Source organism: Asterias rubens, chromosome 1, assembly GCF_902459465.1.
Source record: "Asterias rubens chromosome 1, eAstRub1.3, whole genome shotgun sequence".
NCBI classification, from domain to species: domain Eukaryota; kingdom Metazoa; phylum Echinodermata; class Asteroidea; order Forcipulatida; family Asteriidae; genus Asterias; species Asterias rubens.
In genome coordinates this window covers 19710189-19730317 of record NC_047062.1, presented here as the reverse complement: position 1 = coordinate 19730317, position 20129 = coordinate 19710189, and the positions used below count along the sequence as shown (strand labels likewise).

Here is a 20129-nt window from a genome sequence, read left to right as displayed (position 1 = left end):
TATCATCACCCATTCTCATGCCTGCTATTAACCTTCTCCCAAAACCTGTGCCTACGTTAGCTACATGTGCATCATCAGGTTTTTAACTCATTTGCATGAATTTCCTTTAATTTTTTTTATCTCCACCAAGCCTTACGAATCAAAGTACAACAACCGTTAAGGACTAACAAGGGGAAGAAAAGTAGGTTATGATCATTGTGTGTAATGCAGTCTTATCCCTGTCAATGCTTTGTCTGATTAAATGCTGTCGTGGATCATTTTAACAACCAGAACACATGCATGTATTTGACTACTCTATTATGTTTATAGAATACAATTAAGAGTTCAAAGGATTGGAAAAAAAATTCTCAAATTAGATTCAGGACTGAGGTTTACTTTGGAAAGAACATTTTATTCAAAAAATTTCAAATAAAACATGATTTTGTATGTGGTTCAAGTTTTAGAATGAGAAAATAAAATGGTCTTGAATATGTTTTTTACAAATTTCGAACAGATTTTCTTTTGACAAATGACTGTCCAAATAATAAATAAGCTTTGTTCCGTTTCTTCTAACTCCTTCTGCAAAGATTACAAGGTTTGGCTTTTGTAAAGGACCATTTGTATGCTACCGTAGCTATAGACTGGTCCCCTGTCTTTATCCAATAAAGACTTGCACTGGTCTCATAGGCCCAATGATTTCATTGGATAGACATGTTGTTTTGTAGGCTCTCCATATTCTCTGCTATGATTGGTCCGCTTTGAAGTGGCGTAATTTGTCAGCTACACATTCTGATCGCCTGCTGCATGCCATGTGTGCACTATGTTTGTGTGTAATGTTGTTTTATTCACTAAACAGTGAAGAGAGAGTAGTCTGGTCTCTTTGTTTGCTGTGAGAATCAATATTAGTGATTGTTAATGTGTGTACCTAGGGAACATGACCAGAAAATTATGCATCATGATAAAGGTTTGAATCTTTAGCATCCAGTATGTTGTTTTATGTTGTTCTTATTTTTTGTTGATTTAATTTTGCTTCTTATTCTGAGTTTACTGTGTTTAATATGCATATAAGCCTTTACTTCTCTTAAATATTTGTTTCTGTTATAAAATATGTAATTAGCCTCTATTTCGCTGTAGAGCTTATTAACGACCTGCCTGGCCAAATTTTGAGTCCTAATTATGTTCTATTCACCTTACAAAAAAAAGTCCTTTCATGTAGGCTAATTTCTTATAGAATCCTATAGAATTTCAATAGGATCTCTAAAATTTAGATTCTTATCGATTTTTTGCCAGTTCCTCTTTTTCCTATCAGATTCTTATAGTTTTTTTTCTTAAAGTTAATTTATTACTGGAGAATTGGAGAAGCAGGGAGTTTTTTTCCCTTAGAGATGTGCAATCACCCACTTCCCCTTTCCCATCACAAACGAAGTAGTCTTGTTATTTTGCGGTAATAATCCGATCTCCGACCTGTAACCAAAGCAGAGGTTGTAACCAGCCGTACCCTGGCACCGTTTTAATCCCGACCAATTTTCATCCATCCCCCGCATCTCGGATTTTAGAAATCATGAGGCTCAACCACCGTCATCTTATTAAACCACTTACAGAGCCCAGGAAGAGCAAAGATGACCTCAACGCTAACAATAACCGAGGAACAACGTCCAACCCGTCTCTGTTTCCGCTGCCGGACTCGGCCGCTAATCTTGATTGGCATAATCTGGTGGAGACGGCCAATGCTTTTCAGGATACTGGTGGGTAGTAGTCTTTAGAACTGAACTAATCAATAACCTCTGTGAATAGTGTGAAAGTTAACCGAACCTCGGAGTAGATGGTTAAGAGCAATGATGCTATAAGATTTCCTTTGTGATTCCATGCCCGAGCGCCTTCATTTCATGTTTTGTGTCATTTTGTGGATGTCAAACTTGTCTACATCGGTGATAAAGTAAATTTCAGTCTTTTATCTGAACTTAGACATTTAAAAAGTCTGCCCGGTAAAAGAAAATGTGCTGTATTTCTCTCCTAATTTAATCATTCAGCATGAGGATACTCTTTCCAAAAGCTTCTTGGAATCTATAAATCTTCAACCTCTGAAGATCTGCATCTCAGTTTCAGAGTCTTTTGTCTGCAATGACTGTCACCCCTGAGCTGTAGATAGAAATGCTGGGATGGTTAAGACTAGTCTTTTCTCGAGTTAGGATGAGTTGCTCTTCCTTACGTAGGACTAGCCTTCAGTTTTGAATAACTCCTGAAGAGAGTCCAGAGTTAAGACTATCTGTGTGAAATAGACCCCAGGGTTTGGTTTGCCCAGTTTTGTGGTTAAGGAGCTTTGATTATAGCAACCCAATCTGTTTTCAATGCACAAAAACAACATGGAGTAACGGATAGTTTTCACGCAGCTGAGTTGATCTTTCGCATGTGTCTTTACTTTTCAATGAGAGTCCAGTCAACAACTTAACATCATCTTGAAATGGTCCGTAACAAACCATAACTCTATATTTAAACTCCCAAAGGTGCTGACACAAATCGTTGGCACACATTTTACGCCATGTCATTAAGAAAGCAGAACGTTCTAGAGTCACCACACCCATTCATCGTGCTCGGTAATTTAGAATATCTCCATAAACCAACTTACCTAATAAGTCCACGGTTCCTCCCTTCCATTAGGCTGTTAACAGTTAATGTCTTCCCTGGTCCCCATGTGTATTGAGCGCCAGGGATATCACTGATAGTTACCGAAGGATATCAGTTAGCGAGGGAAGCATTCGGCTTAGGGATCGATTTCCTGTGAGACTTAAGATATGTTCGAATTCATTTTCTTGTAGTACACCCCCTCGTGCTGGATTGGTTATGTAGTACCACCTTGTGCTGGATTGGTTATGTAATGATCTGATACCCAGTGGCGAATGTATTTCCATCAATAATGGAAAGCCTGCTGTGGAGTATTTTCCTTAACTCTGTCATCATAGTGATAGTTTTTTGTATACACTATACCTTTTAAGGGAAGGTACACGTTTGGTATTTACTCAAAACAAATATTAACTTAAAAACTGACTTGGTAACGAGCATTGGAGAGCTGTAGTTATTATTAGCCAAACTGATTCACATTGTTTAAATATCAGCATTTTACAAATCCTTTAAAAGTCATACATTGGCTCAGACCCTCCTCTCCGCCATACTCTTTTTTTTGAATGACCATAAATGTTGAAAAATGTTGACGGCCCCCTTAAGTACATGCAGTGTTGTCAACCTCTGCTTTCTAATAGCAGTCTGCACTGGATTACAAGCAATCCACTCAAAGGTTTTTATTATTAATAATGTGTAGTTTTAACCTGGAGCATACCGTATTCATAAAAAAGGGGTTGGATTACATGTATTTCAGGCTGTTTCCTCTGCCTGAGCTCGCTTAATTTACCCATTACCTAAGGGGAAATAACATCAGGATGCTATAGCCAATAGTCAATGAGCCGTTCTGTAGAGTTCAATCAGTGCCCTCTTCCATACCTGCCTTCTTGGGATACTTGCTCGTTATACAGCTACATGTCTCCGACCGCAACGTTCGGTCATATTCGGGTGCGTCACTGATATTAGTTACTGTACCATGAGCACAGTAATTAAGCGCCTACGTGCATATAGAATTATTTCTTTCTGCAGGGGGGTGGGGGTGTGTTTTGTGGTTTTCGAAGAGAAGTAGAAAGGAAACTTTGTTCGATTTTGTTTTGTGTTTTGTCAATTTAATTTACGGTTTGGGTGTTCTCGTGTGTCACTCAATAACTGGTTTATTGCGGAAGGCTGTTAACAAATGTAGATGTGTGTTTTTGGCTTCCCTACGAAAAAGTGGAGTCACCCTGAGAGGTCCCACTAGCTGCCCAGTTTCTCAGGGGCTTCTACGTCAAGTTGTTGAGTGCCCGGTAGTTCCTAGTCACCAGCTCCACGTCATGTGTTTAGGTCTCGTCACTGCATGAGTTGGTTTCTTATGAGGGTGAGAGTCTCAAGGTTTGAATTCTCTAGCCGATTTAGTTAAAGAGAAGAGAGAAGGGGGTTCATTCTGCCATTCATAGAAAGAGCCAACATGGCGCAAGTTCCTAGTTTTGATGTTCCTTGGTTGGATTTCAAGCAGAGGATGCGAGCGGTGTATCAATGGTTTAGTGGCTGTGGTAACTCGGTGATGAACGTCATCTTGGGTTTCTTCCAGAAGGGCTGCTATCATCTCCCCAAGGAAATGGAGGTGTATTACGGTCTGTACTGCTTCTGTATCTCTTTCTTTTTCTGTTGAACTGTCTTGGTTTGATCACGATATAATTTTCTTTCCAAATAGCTTCAAAGACTCATTGGCTTGACTGAAATTGCTTCTTTGTCCAATTCCTATGTGTTTCTGCTGAATGCAGTTTTATAAAACGAGTATCAGGGGCCCTTACTGTGAGTGCTAATTTAAATACTCGTTTCATAAGCAAGGTATAGTTTTCATAAATGTTAAAATCTTCTTGAAGGTATCAAGCGAGTTAAATACACAGTATTGTGTACTGCTTATCTTCCCAGATTTGTTAGTCTATGGGGCTCCTAGTTGTGTCCTTAAGTAGAGTGCATGACTGTGCTTCTGAAATGTCTTCAATTTTTTTCTTCATAAACTGTTTTTATTATGTAACAGGTTGTTAAAAAAATGTCTACATTATATTCCTTAAAGGATAATATTGAAGGAAACAAAACATTACTTTGCTGTCATGGTTTGTAGATAGGTCTGCCATTAACCTTTTAGAGAAAACCTTTTAGAGAAATGAATGTTTGGAACATTGACAAAATCAAAACCAAAACAAAGCAGCAAGATCAACCAATTTCTCTCGGAAATCGGCACTAATTTCTATTGTTGAATTTCACTTCGATAAGCGTACAGTTTTTTATGAGAATAGACTTGATTGCCGTTTGACATTTTATGGGGTATCAGGTAGCACGCTGTGACGCATGGTTAGCAAAAGCGGTTGATTTTGTCAAATCAACTTCAGCGAAGGAAGGGAAGTATTTTGGTCCCCCTGGGGTACAAACTGACAAAGCCGGAGGGGCGTATGTAGATTACTGCTTGAGCTGTGCTGTAATTGGGACGTAGTAGTTGACATTTAGTGCTCTTGAAAAGCGTCCAAGGTTCTGATGTGCGCATGTTAGTCCTGGTTGCATTTTCAATGTAATTGACAGATCATTCCAAAAATGGCACTTGCCTGAATTTTTGTGTGTTGCTATATGCAGTTGGGGGTCGTTTAGAAATTGTTTTGACCCACCCACCCACCCAAATATTTTAGAAAGAGGTAATTTCTAATACTCAAACACTAAAAGACTTCAGGCATGAAGCCTTTTTTAGGCATCTGAAAGCACAGACATTTGTGCAACTAGGGTGTTTTTTCTTTCATTTTTCTCTTGCAACTTTGTTGGCCAACTGAGTGCAAATGTTCACAGATTTGTTATTTTATGCATATTGGGATACACCAAAAGAGAATACTGGTCTTTGACAATTGCCAAAGGTGTCTCCTGCTCTAAATACAACATGTTGAGTAGGATTTGAAACTTTGCATGGTGGAAATAAGATAAAGTTTGCGGTAACACCATGTAATGACTATCTCTAATGAGTTGGGGTGGTTCTGAAAAGAACCGTTGGTTTCAACTCGACGGTGTTGGTTGTGTGAACTGCTATGTAACCTGTGTTATTTGATATGTCATCACCATTTTCTTAATGGGATGAAGATGCTTCTCATCGGGTCGTGTCACTTGTTTTTCTACACCCTCTAGTTCTCATATAACACTACAACGCACAGCAAACGAAGGGTTTCAAAGTATAACATTGAAACAATGTCTATCTTAGTAAGCCCACTTAGGTAAGAAGTACTTAGTTGGGGATGAGTTTGTGACATCTACTGACTAATCCTAACATCCTTCCATTGATCATTGTATTGTCACTGAGCCTCCTATATATACACAATGTAGATCTATCCCGAATGAGATGTGAAGACTCGCATCACCTGCTGATAGCAGGTGGAGCTATACAAACGATACATCAGTTTGCCTGTCTGCTATTGTTGTAACTAAACATGTGTCAGAAATGTTTTATCATCAGAGTTATTAGACCGGACTTATGATATGATATTAAGACTAAGTCATATGAGAGGATAGGATTGTATTAGATTGTAATATGCTTATAACTTGACTTATTGATGGGGGCTTTGTTCTACAGGCATTATTTTAAAGGTTATCAGGCCTGTATGCTTCGTTTTTGAAAGGGCAGGGGCAAAGTTCCTTGGACAAAGGCACCCTATGAAGAAATTGTTAATTTTTACTGGAGCATATCAAGGGCACCAAGGCAATGACCAGGGGGCATGGAGGCAATTGCCTGTGTTGCCTATGAGAAGTATCGGGCCAGGGTTATCATGGAATTGTTGGGTGTTTTTAAGTTAGGAAATGTCAGCTTTAATTGTTCTTGATGTACAACTGTTAACACCTGGAAGTCAAGCATTCGATAGTCATTCATCAGTTAAAAATAACCCACAGATAATGGTGTCATTTTCAGTTGTTAATTCACCTGTTTCAGTGAATATAGCCTACATCATGGGTGGTAGTGGGTGGTATGGTGAGTAAAGCTCTCGCCTCTTACAAATGTGTCCCTGTTTGTAGTTGGGTGTTGGTTCTCTCTTGTGCCATGATGATTTTTCTGCGGGCCGCCCAGTTTCCTTCCCTCTGGAAAAATCAAACACTTTTCGATCTCTGGCTTTGCTCCTTGGTCATATATGTGGCTGACTGCCAAAAGATGTCTTTTGGCGAGGAAAGATAATTAGCCTCCAAAATTATATTTTATAATCTACATTCTTTGCTCAGTTTCCCTGTCACTAACCGAGCAAAGAAGGCAGAGGATTCCACTTTGTTCGTTAGGATTACACTTTGTTTATTTAGTCTTATCATATTAATTTTGGTTTTACCCAAGTACACCGATGTGTGTTAGCACTGTAATGACCCCTTGCACGCGTATCATACGCGGCGACCAATGCCACGCTCACCATGTTGGTGAGCAGTTAGGATTACGTACATGTATTAACGCTGCGTCGCCTAAAATGCACACTTTCACTGCATAACGCGCAGCATAGAGTTAATTTAAAAACGCACAGTGAAATTGCCCACCAGTATGGCGCATTCAAGATTTTTCTGCTGATGACGTCAGGTGAAATGGGTCAATACTCTGTTCTTTCCCGAGCTCTGTGAAATAAAATTACAGGCATATTACTCGGGTGGGATTGGAACCCACGACCTTTGCAATTCTATATTCTTATCATGTTATCAAAATTTCTTGATGCTCCCAGTACAACAAGTGACACTGCATTCAAGGAAAGGTTAGCCTTTAAATTTTATGACAGTTATTTTTTTTGACAGCGTGATGGCTCTGTAAGAAATGACTCGTATAGTACCATGCAAGTATTGTATCATAACTCTGTCCGCTTGGGACAAAGGTACACTCCGCATTCATCAGTCACTCAATCACGGCTGCATCAAGAGAATTGTTCTTTGGGGATAACAGATAATTGGTACTTGCCTAAGCATTCCGCCTGCACCTTATTGATTCAAGACACAAAGCAGACAATGTAGAGAATCAAATTTGTTTCTACCCCACCCCCCCCCCCCCCCCCCCCACTTTAAATAAGTATTTCCTGTTCTAAAAATAATCAAACCAATAATTGGGAATTCCAATAGGAGGTAGGGGATGGGTTCGGAACATGATTTATGTCAGGTTTAAACTCCAGTGGATTCTGACAGAAGAAGACTTCATTGTGAATTAGACGTCACAGCAGAGCTATGGAAATTGGAAAAGTATGCATTTGGAGTCATAAGGCAGGCCTTGTGGACAGCGAATTGAATCATAAAAAGTCAACTCATGTTGTGTCAACTTCAGAAAACTTAAAGAGTGAAATCGTGCTCCTTTTTTAGATCGCCAAATATCCCTCAGTACGATGGCACTATGGTTGGATACCTTTTGTATTGACATGAATTCTTACTCACTGGGAATGAAGATGTATGTAATATAACTTACCTTGGAATTGTAAATCACAGAGCAGTGTTTTCACGAGAATCACGCAAATCTGTTGTACAAAAAAAACTACAGCACCTAGGCAGGTAATATTTTAAGGGAAGCTTTCTACCATCATTGTGTTAAATCGTGTTATGTTTAGTTTAGTTTTTTGTGTCGTACAGAAAGTACTCAAACCCTTTAAAGAGTGAAAAACGGCTCGTTTTTGTATCGCCAAAATATCCCTCAGTACGTTGCACTTTAAGTGGAAGATTATTCTTGTGTCCACACCACAGTTTACTTAATTAAATAAATCCTACTCAATTTGGGTGATGTCGCTCTCTAACACGCAATCCAGAATGATTTGTGCCTGTGGGTGGCAGGATTAGCACCCTCTGTGATAGTGCCCTTGTAGCTTAATACATTAATTACTTGTTCCCCTTGACAACTCAGTGCAAGGACCCCCCTCGGTGTCTTGGGTGTGCGGTTTTCTGTGGGACCCAGGGATGTCATGTTAATTTATTTGAGAGAGTGACAGTTCGTGATAATGAATCATCTAAAAAGTAAAAGTGCCAGTGTCAGAAAGATTTTCAGACTCGCAAGATTATGTTTCTCATGTTACAATCGCTTGCTCAAACAAACTAGAATGATTGTTGTCTTTTAAAAAAGACAAAAAACTGCTTTACTTTCAGTAGGAATCAACCCTTATTCGAGTTGACAAAAGTTTATCTGAGAAAAAAAACTAGCTGTTGCAAATTTCTTACCAACCAAAAGAACCCATGGTATCAATGCTAAAAATGGTTAGTGACCTGATGTTTCGACCCTAGCAGAGGTTATTTGTTGAAGAGTACACAAAACGGTTTGGAAGGTTTGTGATTTTCCCTGAAACTTATTTCTAAAACTTCAGCCCCCTCTGAACATGAAACAAAAAAACCGATAAGAGTCCTTTGGTAATATTTCATGGCACTCTACTGCTGCCCACAAGCTACCCTGTGGCATACTGCCTGCATAATTCTTGACATCCTGTATGCAGTCATGCAGTATGTTGTCATTTCCCCACCTGTGGACACCAGGCATTGATGAGTTAGCGTGGTCAGGGGGGGGGGGGGGGATGGGGAGCATTCAGCCTAGGGACTGTCACATGTAGGTACAGGATGCCAGACTTGATTGTCCTGCACGCATCATGGTTAAGATAAATAGACAGACCCAGTCCGTGAAATGTATTCAAGGTGTGTTGACAGAAGAAAGGGTGTATGGGGCTTGAAGCTTTTCAATTTTTTTTTTTAACTTTAATGGTGGGCTTACTTTAGAAAACCATTTCATTGGCAATTTATACACCTGAACCTCTTAGCATTCAGTTCAGTCGGGATCATTAACAAAACACTTGTTTTAATAAATCTTAATCCAGGGTGATACAGAATAGACATAAAGAATGTGGTTCAAAAATAGAGAAAGTTGTGAGTATTTTAGTATACAAATTTGAGTTAGCCCTTAAGAAAGGAGCTGTGAACTTTACACTAGGTGCATGTACATGGCCCCCCAAATGATTCATTTCCTGACAATTGCCCCCCTCACACTAAATATTATGACGGGTTGCATCATGGGACCCTCCTCACGCTATATGGGTGCCCAAGTTAATTGGAAACATTACCACCACAGCGCTGCGTGCAGAACGCTCTTAACTTTATCATTGTGTAAAATCAAGGCGCTGACCTGCGTACATGTAGCTACATGCAGCGAACTGAATATAAATACATGTAAGCCCGGTTTATACTTCCTGTGAATGCAAATGCGACCGAATTTTGACGTTACAAGTTAGCGACAAATAGTTTGCGTCAGATGACTTGTGCTGAACTCCTGCGAAGCATTCACTGCAAAACAGCCTTGTGACGCCAAAAATTCGTATCGCATTAGCATAAAGTATGAACCCGGCTTTGATGTAGCATATCAAGCAGAGCACAGTTAGTGCAATGTATTTCTAGTGACATACCCCCCCCCCCCCCAAAGATGGGTACACAGTTGGACCAAACCCTCCTTGCGGTTGTTGCCTGTCTTAGCCTTGTGTACTGTAACTTCCTGCGTATAAGGCACTCAACGTATAAGGCGCAGTTTCTCAAAATCATTGAAAAAATATTAAAGTGTATGTTACTCGCCTTTTTTGCATGCTACAATGCATGTCAGAACCACCATATGCTAGAGGGTACTTTCAAAACAACGATTTTGCAATTCGAACGTACGCCTTACATGATGCAGTGGTTAGAGAATTAAAGAGCGCCCTTGGTGTTCCCAGAGTTCAAGTAGTCGTGTTAGTATTTCCACAAAAATGTGCTCATAAAATAGTGGTATGGCTGTAAGAATTTGGCAAACACCTTTAAGTAAAAAACAAAATTCCTGAGGCTATTTCCTGTTTTATGTTCTCCAGAGACCAAATGTATCTCAATAAACAAATTATCTTGCGTGACAAAATTATCACGGCCTAGTCAGCTTAGGTAATGCTCAATATATGTACATCATTGCGATAATCATCTTTGGTAATTGTTCGGACAGATGAACTGATGCTGATATGATTGGGGCTGGAAGGATGGCGGTCATTACACCAATATCCCGCCAATTTCATCCCTCTTGATTAATACTTTGTAGAAAGGTCCTCTTGACTCTTGTCTTGAGTTCTCGTAGAGTGCGGTCAAAACTATCGTCGGTTGACTTTCTGTTTCTGCTAACGTGACTCTACTTTTTAGAAAGCTCCCTTTGACTCTTGGGCTCTGGTGGAGCACGCTCAAAATTTGGTTGACATTCTGTTTCTGCTAAGCGTGACTCTTCTGCACTCAGCAAACTTGGAGTCATTGACCACATATTTTTCCTGCTCTTGGTTTCTTTCCCACAAGTTAATGGCGCTTTCATGTTATCATGGAGGTAGGATTTGAATTCTGCCTCCATGAAGTATCTTCGTTAAAACCCTGTAACTATTCAAAATCAGTTTACACTCCAGCCCAACTGGCTCTTGCCACAAAATTCCACAAGAGACTTGGCTCTTGCCACAAAATTCCACAAGAGACTTGGCTCTTGCCACAAAATTCCACAAGAGACTTGGCTCTTGCCACAAAATTCCACAAGAGACTGAGTCCACAATACACAAACCATGGGGTTTCCTGATAGTGCCAGCTGTACAAACAGAAGAAACCCATGCATCCAATGCTAGCCTTGAAGGACTTCGTGGAAAAATGGTATCTTTACAAAGGAGGTGTTCATTACTGTATAATGGATGATTCACTTGCATAATCTCTCTCCAGAGGTAATAGGTTACTTAAAGGGCTTATACACATGCCTTAGAAATGTGACTGTTTCCACCCCAAGGAAGTCAGGCGCATGTTGGGCGAGGGAAGTATCACTTTGAGACTGTTGTGGAACAGTCGCCACTAAATTATATTGCTTATTTGACAATTAGAGATCCCAGCTCCTTGAATCTTTCTCCAATCAACCAATTTTATGCCTTTTTGTTAGTTAGAGTTCTCTTTTCTTGTTTCTTACATTCAGGTTTAGACCATCCAAGTTTTAAATCAGCCTCATCCAATAAGCTGAATGACATGGGTGATACCTCCTCCCTCGCATTCCTCAACTCCGCCTCAAGCATTGACAAGAAGAAGCTATTGAGCAAGAGTACCGATGCACTTTCCCCGTCAACAACGAGGAGAGCACGCCCTCAACTTAATAATGACCTTGAAGCGCACAAGTTCAGTAAATCATTTGACAACAGTGACGTGAAGCGGACACCCAGTTTTTTGGAGCACGAGCTCAGGAGAACGCGGGAGAGGCTGAATAAGGTATTTGCTCTCTGCTCATAAGCCCCGTTGACCAATTTCTTAGAGCTGCATAAGTAGCTAAGCACACAAGACTATGCTTACCAGAATACAGTTAACAACCAAACTTCCATGTGACATGTACAAATTGTGACTGGTATCCTGCTCATTTCTGTTTAGCAGACAATTGTTAAGCAATATTTTCCACTTAAGCAGCTCTATGAATTGGGGCCCAGACCCTCCACACTTTATCTTAACATTTTGATCTAAATTTGAAGGCATAGTGCTTGACAGCAAAAACCACCTCTTCCTTCATGCAAACAGGCATGTGGATGTCTTGGTTTAGAGGAGTTGTAATGATTTGGGAAGGTTACTGGCCTGAACTATGAAAGAGTCTAAAGGATTTCAATCAACTTGAGAAGGTTCTAGATTTAGGTTCTGAACAGGAATTGAGTTCACAAATTGTACAACATTTCATTCTTACCTACTACAGTTATTTCGTTTGTGAAATTTCTGTTTTTTCTGTCCACCACCTAGGAGCGACAGCAGAAAGAAGAGCTTGCAGGTCAAGTCCACAAACTCCTTCATGACAACAAGAGACTACAGGGTGAGTCGGTGACAACAGCCGAGCAACTCCAACAGTTCACCGACTGGTTCTTCAATGCTATCGAGAAGTGAATGACTGCTGCCACCAACTGCAGTGCATAATCATGTGTGTGATATTTTTTTGTATTAAAAAAAGTATGCCTACTTAAAGAACTTGCTTGGATGACCTGCGAGGAGATTACTGGCTGATGTCCTTGGTGATTTTTCTCAAGCTTTCTCTTGAAACGCATTAAGAGAAATATCAGAGGAGTTTTTGCTTCCAACTGCTGATTTGTCAAGATAAAATATATATGTATGTACTAGCTGATGAATCAAATAGTTTGCTTTTTCCGCCACAGGGAATAGACCTTGTAAGCTGTTACTGGTTCTAACCTCACTGGCCAAGCAGAATGGTGTCATGTTCACATTGTCACATTGCACCTGTTCAAAGATGGGGTGTGTTTTTTTTTTTTGGGGGGGGTGGGATGAGGAGATTTAAGATGCAAAAACAAAACTTGCATGTCCAGATTTATTGAACCCATTCTTGTTATGAATGTTTTCCTTTTTCAGTTCAGGTATCGGGATAGCACTATTTCAGTGGCTATGTACTTAATATTGAGTTGTGTAACCAAACAAGCTTAAAGATTTAAAGCTTTGTGATGTATACAGAGGGCTTACTTTACCTTTTAAAAGGAAGGTAAAAGGAAACAGTAAGATGCCATTTCAGTAGTGGGATACTTTCATTGAGGACTCTCGCAGTGGTCGATATGTTTTGTGGTAAAACCTCGTAGTGATACATTATCGTACTACAAGGTTTTCTGATTCCAAGCAGAATTAGAAATGCAAGACAAGATTACGGCAAGAAAGACGCACCAGTTTGACCCCATGCAAAGATCACGGGGAGAGCATTCAATGGTTACATTTGTGATGAAGGTGGGAAGGAGAAATTAGAAAGTGTATTGGCAGTAACTTATTTTTATTTAGCTCTTATTGACATAGTTTGTTAACATGGTTTTTTTTTTCTCAAAGCATTTTTCAATACATGTAAAAACGCAGTGCATATGTGCAGCGCAGGAATTTATCCGATCAGCATTTGAAATGAGCTGATGAAGTTTAAATGTTGGTACTTTCTTTATGATAAACAGAGACAAGCAGTTGGACATTGAAGTAGTCTGAGAAATTATCAGTTCAAATTTTCGAGATGTTTTCATATTCCCCTCCCCGCAAGGTTACCCATGGACAACATTTTTATCGTTTATACAGTAAACCAAATAAATACATGTACTTTGACAAAATTATAAAGCAATTGCAAATATAAGCTTTTATATAACGAGATGAAACGAAACATCTCTTTCCTAGTTTGATTCTTCGACTTTTTTTGCCCATAATGTCTTCTTCAGACAGGGATGGAACAGTATTGTATGAAATTCCATATGGATTTGGAGGTGTGTGAACATTTTGGGGTAACTTAACTTATGTAAGTGTTTCTCAAACAAAAATTTGGCATTTAATTTGAAACCTGGACAGGTGTGTAAAAAAAAAAACATTCTCTTAAAATACAGTTTTCAAAACGTCAGTTATGGACATAAGAAGTTTCCCAACTCTCAATATAGATAATGTAACCTGTGACGTCACATGTTTGCAAAAGAGTCACAGAGCCTCAAATCTCCTCTCATGTGACTGTTTATTGCTCCAGTATTGAGTTAACTCACTGAGCAATGCTCCACAGCCCTGGATACAAACATACAAAAATAGAAACAAAATACTTCACAAAATGTTTAAAATGAATACCTTCCCAAGGTTCTTACAACTTTTTTATTTTTATGTAGCACTTCAACAGTATTTTTTTCCTGCAGTTATTTTGTTAAAATGGAAGGGAGACAAAGAGGAAAATTACCCGTGGTGTATGAGTGTCAATTGACATATTGTGATCCCAGAAGTGTTTTTTTCAAAGGCTATAACGAGAGTGACTCTGCCAGGGTCAAATAAAAGGCCATCACCACTTAATTCGTATTATTATTATTAGTATTATTATATTATAATATTTGTTTGTAAGTAACAGTTTGAGGAAAAGAAGACTTTCCTATCTGTAGATAAAGCAGTGTTTGAACTTCCCAATAGTGTTTACGCTTAGGGGTAAGTCGCATAAAGCCTTGTATATATTACTATCATTTTTTATATGTTATATCTACACTGTTAAATAGTTTGGCATACATCATTTCACAAAATGTACAATCACTATAATCATTACTTTGTGATATATTTTTCCACGTTCTTAACCTTGTATGTATGCTCTTGATAATTTTATAGTGAAAGAAGAGTCGTGTATAAAATGTAGCGCGGTTGCAAGTAAAAGCACACGCTGTTTAGCCTATGTGGTATACGTGCACCAGTATTTTGTAAAATAAATGACACACATTGTGTAGGAAACGAGACTTGGTATACTGTGCATGTGTTGTAAAATAAGCTATTGTATTTATAAATGTAATTTGAACCATATTTCTGTATTTGTTCATTTATTTATCACTTTTGATTTGACACTTTTTTGTTTTGAGAGCGTGACATTTCTACTTTAAAAACACCTTGATGGGTTATCTTGTTGTCTTTTCTACATTAGAAAGTAAACAAATTAGTTTGTTTCTACTAACTCCACAATGTCGCTGAAAAACTGAAGGCACAATCACATGCTGAAATAGCAGTAGAATGTAGGAGTCATTCAAAAACTCTAAATAAACTTAACTGCAATACCACATGGTGATTGAATGCCCCCTGAAGGGCGTGTCAAAGGTCAGTATGGTGTGGGTAATTGTATGACCTTTAGTGTTTTCACTCTTAGTTGTGTAAGAAATGGCTGCCGAGGAGGTTTATTATGTTCCGGTCATGAATATAGACTGAGAACATTAAACATCCATTTTGTTTTTTTCTACCATTCTAAACAAGGTATCCAAAGCGAGGCTGGTAGGAAAATCACCAATTAGTATGGTCCCACTATTTCCAAATGAAAAACGGTAATATGCTGATTGCTCCTGAACACAGGGAACATGACCAATAATGGAACCATCTTATTTGATGGTATGTTGGCTTCAGCTTCACAGAAGTCAATCAGAAAATTTTAATTTTATATTTGTCCCTTTGTTAATTCCTATGACTTCACCCTCCTTGATGTATTAATTAATTAATTAATTACTCTTTCTTTATAATTAATTTCTGTTGAAAAAAATTATAGATGTTGTATTAATATGTTTACCTATACCATGCTAACCTGCAGTGCTAAATATGAAAGGAAAGGCCAGTGGGTTATTAAATAGTTATGTCTTGTACAGTTCCAGACACTGGTACTTTATAATTATTCATAATTATAAAACAATAAAAAAAGTGAAGATATTGATGAGAACAATCGAGACTCAACTGAAGATGTTTGTGCATGTTTGCTGTTCTTTGGAATAACAACTAACCGCATGTAACCAATGATTTGAGGCATTGCATGGTGAGGTTCGTTCACGTGAATTCAGCTGTAAAATGTAAACAGATGCTCTTTATGTACCTTATATCAATCCAGTCTCCTGACGATGACTGGAGCAAACTAGTTGGAATGTGGTGGGGGGGGGGGGGGCACACACTGTTCCCCCAGTCTTTGTTAACTAGATGTGGAAGTGTCGTGGCCGAGCGGTTAAGAGCACCGAATTCAAACTCTGGTGTTTCTGATCAGCAAAGTGTGGGCTGAATCCACAGCCGTGACACTTGTGTCCTTAAGCAAGACACTTGACCATTGCTTCGTCCTTCGGATAGGACGTAAAGCCGTTGGTCCCTTGTGTTGTGTAACGCATGTAAAAGAACCCAGTGCACTTATCGAAAAGAGAAGGGGTCGCCCCGGTGTCCGTGGCTGTGGCTGCTGTATGCGCCGTAGCACCTTGTAAACCCTTGGTGCTAAATAATTGGATCTCAGAATTCATCATTGCAATAACTTATCTTTTTGAAAGTTTTTATATACTCAGCGCCTTGAGTACCTTGATTGGTAGATAAATGTGCTATGTAACACTACGATATTATTAACTTATATAAGGGCATGTGCTTGTCATCTCCAAACTATTTAGTTCTGAACTCTTGTATGTTTACTTTTTGGTGACGCGCTAGCTGTCCCTTTCTGACATTGCCGTTCTGCGGCCTCCATGGCCAGTTCGAGCGATATTGGTCATGATTTCTTACACGCAACTCCCAATTCAAGGCTGTTAACTATTTTGCCTTTGACACCATATTAATTGAGACTGTTTCCGAGATTGTTTCTACACAAACCCTTTTATTTTTATTTTTGTTTTAATGAAAATTCAGGTGTTTCCAAATTCTACTGCTCAAATTTTGAAGGCTCATTGTTCTGTTTCGTTCGCCAATTAGGTCTTTGAAAGGCGTAAGATTGCCATAGGTCTAGAATGCTCACGTTTTGACAGATTTGCCCCCTAAAATTTGTGTCATAGCATGGAGGTAGAAATATTTCAACCTCCATGGTCATAGATCTGCACCCGAAGATGCCGTTAACCCGAAAGGTCATATTAAAAGGCTTTATGTTCTGTTTCATTCAGTTTGCCTCTTATTGACCTAAGATTGCACCACCAAGCATTTAAAATGCAAAATTTGGTCAATTAGAGGAGCCATTATTGAACGTGTCGTTTGGGGAGCTATAGTTGAACTTGTTGATTGGGAGCCATTATTGTAGGTGTAGTTTGGGAAGCCATTATTGAATGTGTAGTTGAGGGAGCAATTATTGAATGTTCAAAAATATTTTATTAGATTATTCATTTATCTTTGTTACTTTATTTATTTATTTGGGAACAAAAATGTCACATTTTATTTTTTGTTTTTTTAATAGTACTAGAAACGTTTAAGTCTATATTTCATCCATGCTTTTTGTCCCAAAACTAACAAATACTTTTCTCAACTTTTACATGAACCAGGGTCTTGGGCTCCAGATTGTTTCAGGGGCACTGACTGGCAATGAGGCGAATTATACACGATAACCATCAACCTTGTGTTTCTCAAATTTCACGGGTTTACCGCGCTAGATTTCCAGGGCTAGTCAATGCTCCCATACCACAATCAACTACCTCCATGTTTTAAGCGACAGCTATCAAGCTGTCATTTGATACTCTAAGTTGACCCTTTTCGTCATAGCTCAACCAGCAGGGTTCCAGTGGGTTTTCTCACCGTAGAGTAATACTCTCAAGGTAATGCATGTCAGATTTTGTTGTGGGTTTTTTTCTACCAGTTCGTGGTACCATTACCAAAGTGGTACAACAAGAAACACGCGTAGTAGGGTTAGAAGCGGTGTGGGTTTTTTCTACCAGTTCGTGGTACCATTACCAAGTGGTACAACAAGAAACACGCGTAGTAGGGTTAGAAGCGGTGTGGGTTTTTTCTACCAGTTCGTGGTACCATTACCAAGTGGTACAACAAGAAACATGCGTAGGGTTAGAAGCGGTGAGGAGTAAACTACAAGCCTCTCCACGTTGTGATATCTAACTCCATCTCTTCAGCCCAGGTACGTTGCACATCTTATAGAATTTTATCGAGATACGTTTTAGAAATGAGAGAGCCTTAACGTGTTCATTTCTACCTTCTTTAGAAGTTAGTCCTCCATTGTGGGTCGTTGCTCTCTTGTATTTTAAAAAGGACAACCTAATGCTCTGTGCCTAGAACGTCCTTGAATTTAGCTCTCCATCTCCATTGTTGTTCAGTCAACAAAATATCCTGCCGGATACATGTGGAAATAGACTACTACATGTATTTGTTGTTACTTATATGTCCCTTGAATGGATAGACCATGGTTTTACTTGGTGCGTTTTTTGTATTTAAGTGGTAAAAAAAGTTTAAATGGTATGGGAGTAGAGATGCTAATTGCTAGTACTTGGTAGTATTGGATAGTGGGAGTGTGTGGTTGAAGCATAGAGCAAGAAAGTTTAAGGGTTTTGTGGTTGGCCTTCATACACTTTTGGGATAACTTTCCGTATGGCGCCACCACTTTTTCACTATTTACAAAAAGGGATATCTCATTGAGGTAAATTAGATACTATATCATTTCATATTGAATGAAAAAGTGGTGGCGCCATAAGGAAGCTTTGGATAACTTTCCGTATGGCGCCACCACTTTTTCACTATTTACAAAAAGGGATATCTCATTGAGGTAAATTAGATACTATATCATTTCATATTGAATGAAAAAGTGGTGGCGCCATACGGAAACTTTTCCGAAACTTTTCCCACTTTTGTAAAGGTACAAGTGTTTATCTGTAAATCTGTATTTAATAAAATTCAAATTTTGCAACCCGTTTCATAAACTGTTTGTCGTTCAACTTGTAGGGCCTAGTTGGTTATATCTACCTCCATGGTTATATCATTCAAGTTTCTTTATTGTATAGACCTCCAAACTTCTTTTAAACTTTTAGTTACAAACCCATAGAGTGCAAAACCTGACCTTCACAAAGTAGGCCTACAGTACTGCACTGGTACAGTGCACCCGATGATGATTTGAGGCCTATATTGGGTGCGTTCGTTAAGCTCCCCTGGGTCGACCCCGGTGCGTGGCGTTTTTTTTTTTTTACCAGGACGAACGTGGGTAATTTTTTGCACACACTCGACCCAGGGAAGCTAAACGAACCAACCATTTTGACCGAAAATATAATTGAAAAGGTTGTTTTTTATGATTAAAAAAAAAAAAAAAAAATGGGGTCGGGGGTTTTGAACGGTCGGGTGGGGATGATCAACAACTTTTTTTATGTGGCCTTATAAATGTTGTCAAATACATACCTTTAAAGGCACTGGACACCTCTAGTACTTTTGAAATACCAGTATCCTCACTTGATGTATCCCAACAAATATGCGTAAAATAACAACTCTGTTAAAATTTTAACTAAAATTGTCATTAAAGTTGCAAGGGGAATAACACATGAAAAACACCCTTGTTTTGTGTGACAATTTTGTACAGGTGCTTTCAGATGCCTAAAAATGGCATTTAATATTTGATTGAGAATTTACCTCTTTCTCAAAAACTACATTACTACAGAGGGAGCCGTTTCTCACAACGTGTTATACCATAGAGCAATGGCCAACTATCAACAACTCTCTACTGCTTGTTACCAAGTAGGTTTTTATGCTAACATATTATTTTGACTACCAATAGTGTCTAGTGCCTTTAACCAAGACCACGAGTTTCATTACATTTGGTAAATCTAAGCTACATTATCTTACCAGTGTCCTAACTGTCCTTACTTGTTGATGCTAACTTTTATGATGGTGAAACAAAATGACATACTAAATATAAACATAATGGGCAAAATGCCAGTGACCTTCTAACCAGATTTGACAAAAGGCATGACCTCTTGAAGAAAAGGTGCCAAGTCAAAGTAAGAAAATCAAAGCAACCAAAGGAATGCAATTTCAATAACAACATCAATGTAAACATTGAAAAAATTGTGGCAAAAAAATATGAAGACAAGGGGGAAAAAGAGGAAATTTTCAAACTAAGAGGAATTGTCAAAGAGGAAACAAAACTGGTAACACAAAGAAAAGTTCTACAATTTCTTACATTTAAACAAAACAAAAAAGTTATTTGTATTTAATTCTTTAAGAATGTTAGCATCTTGCTCGACTTGCGACACGCTTGTTGTCAATGCATTCCCAATACTTGCTAGTCGCAGTTTACTTCTGTGTGTTGTGGCATTGTGAAATGAGTATTGTTCAGCTTTATTGTT

The 20129-nt window shown here is 38.8% G+C and overlaps 2 protein-coding genes across 5 annotated transcripts in view; both read left to right on the top strand.

Moving 5' to 3' along the window:
• The window catches only part of LOC117287651 (signal-induced proliferation-associated 1-like protein 1), a 68235-nt gene extending 55389 nt beyond the window's left edge, over positions 1-12846 (top strand). For all 3 annotated transcript variants that reach the window (XM_033768216.1, XM_033768214.1, XM_033768215.1), the window contains 3 exons: positions 1581-1724; positions 11540-11826; positions 12340-12846. In XM_033768216.1, the coding sequence (XP_033624107.1) occupies positions 1581-1724; positions 11540-11826; positions 12340-12480 (572 nt within the window). In that variant the 3' untranslated portion in view covers positions 12481-12846. The remainder of the gene's footprint in view (positions 1-1580; positions 1725-11539; positions 11827-12339) is intronic.
• A 4785-nt stretch (positions 12847-17631) lies between these two features.
• LOC117288251 overlaps positions 17632-20129 on the top strand; it is a 52350-nt gene continuing 49852 nt past the window's right edge. For both annotated transcript variants that reach the window (XM_033769037.1, XM_033769045.1), the window contains exon 1: positions 17632-17920. The gene's annotated coding sequence lies outside the window, so the exon portion shown is untranslated. The remainder of the gene's footprint in view (positions 17921-20129) is intronic.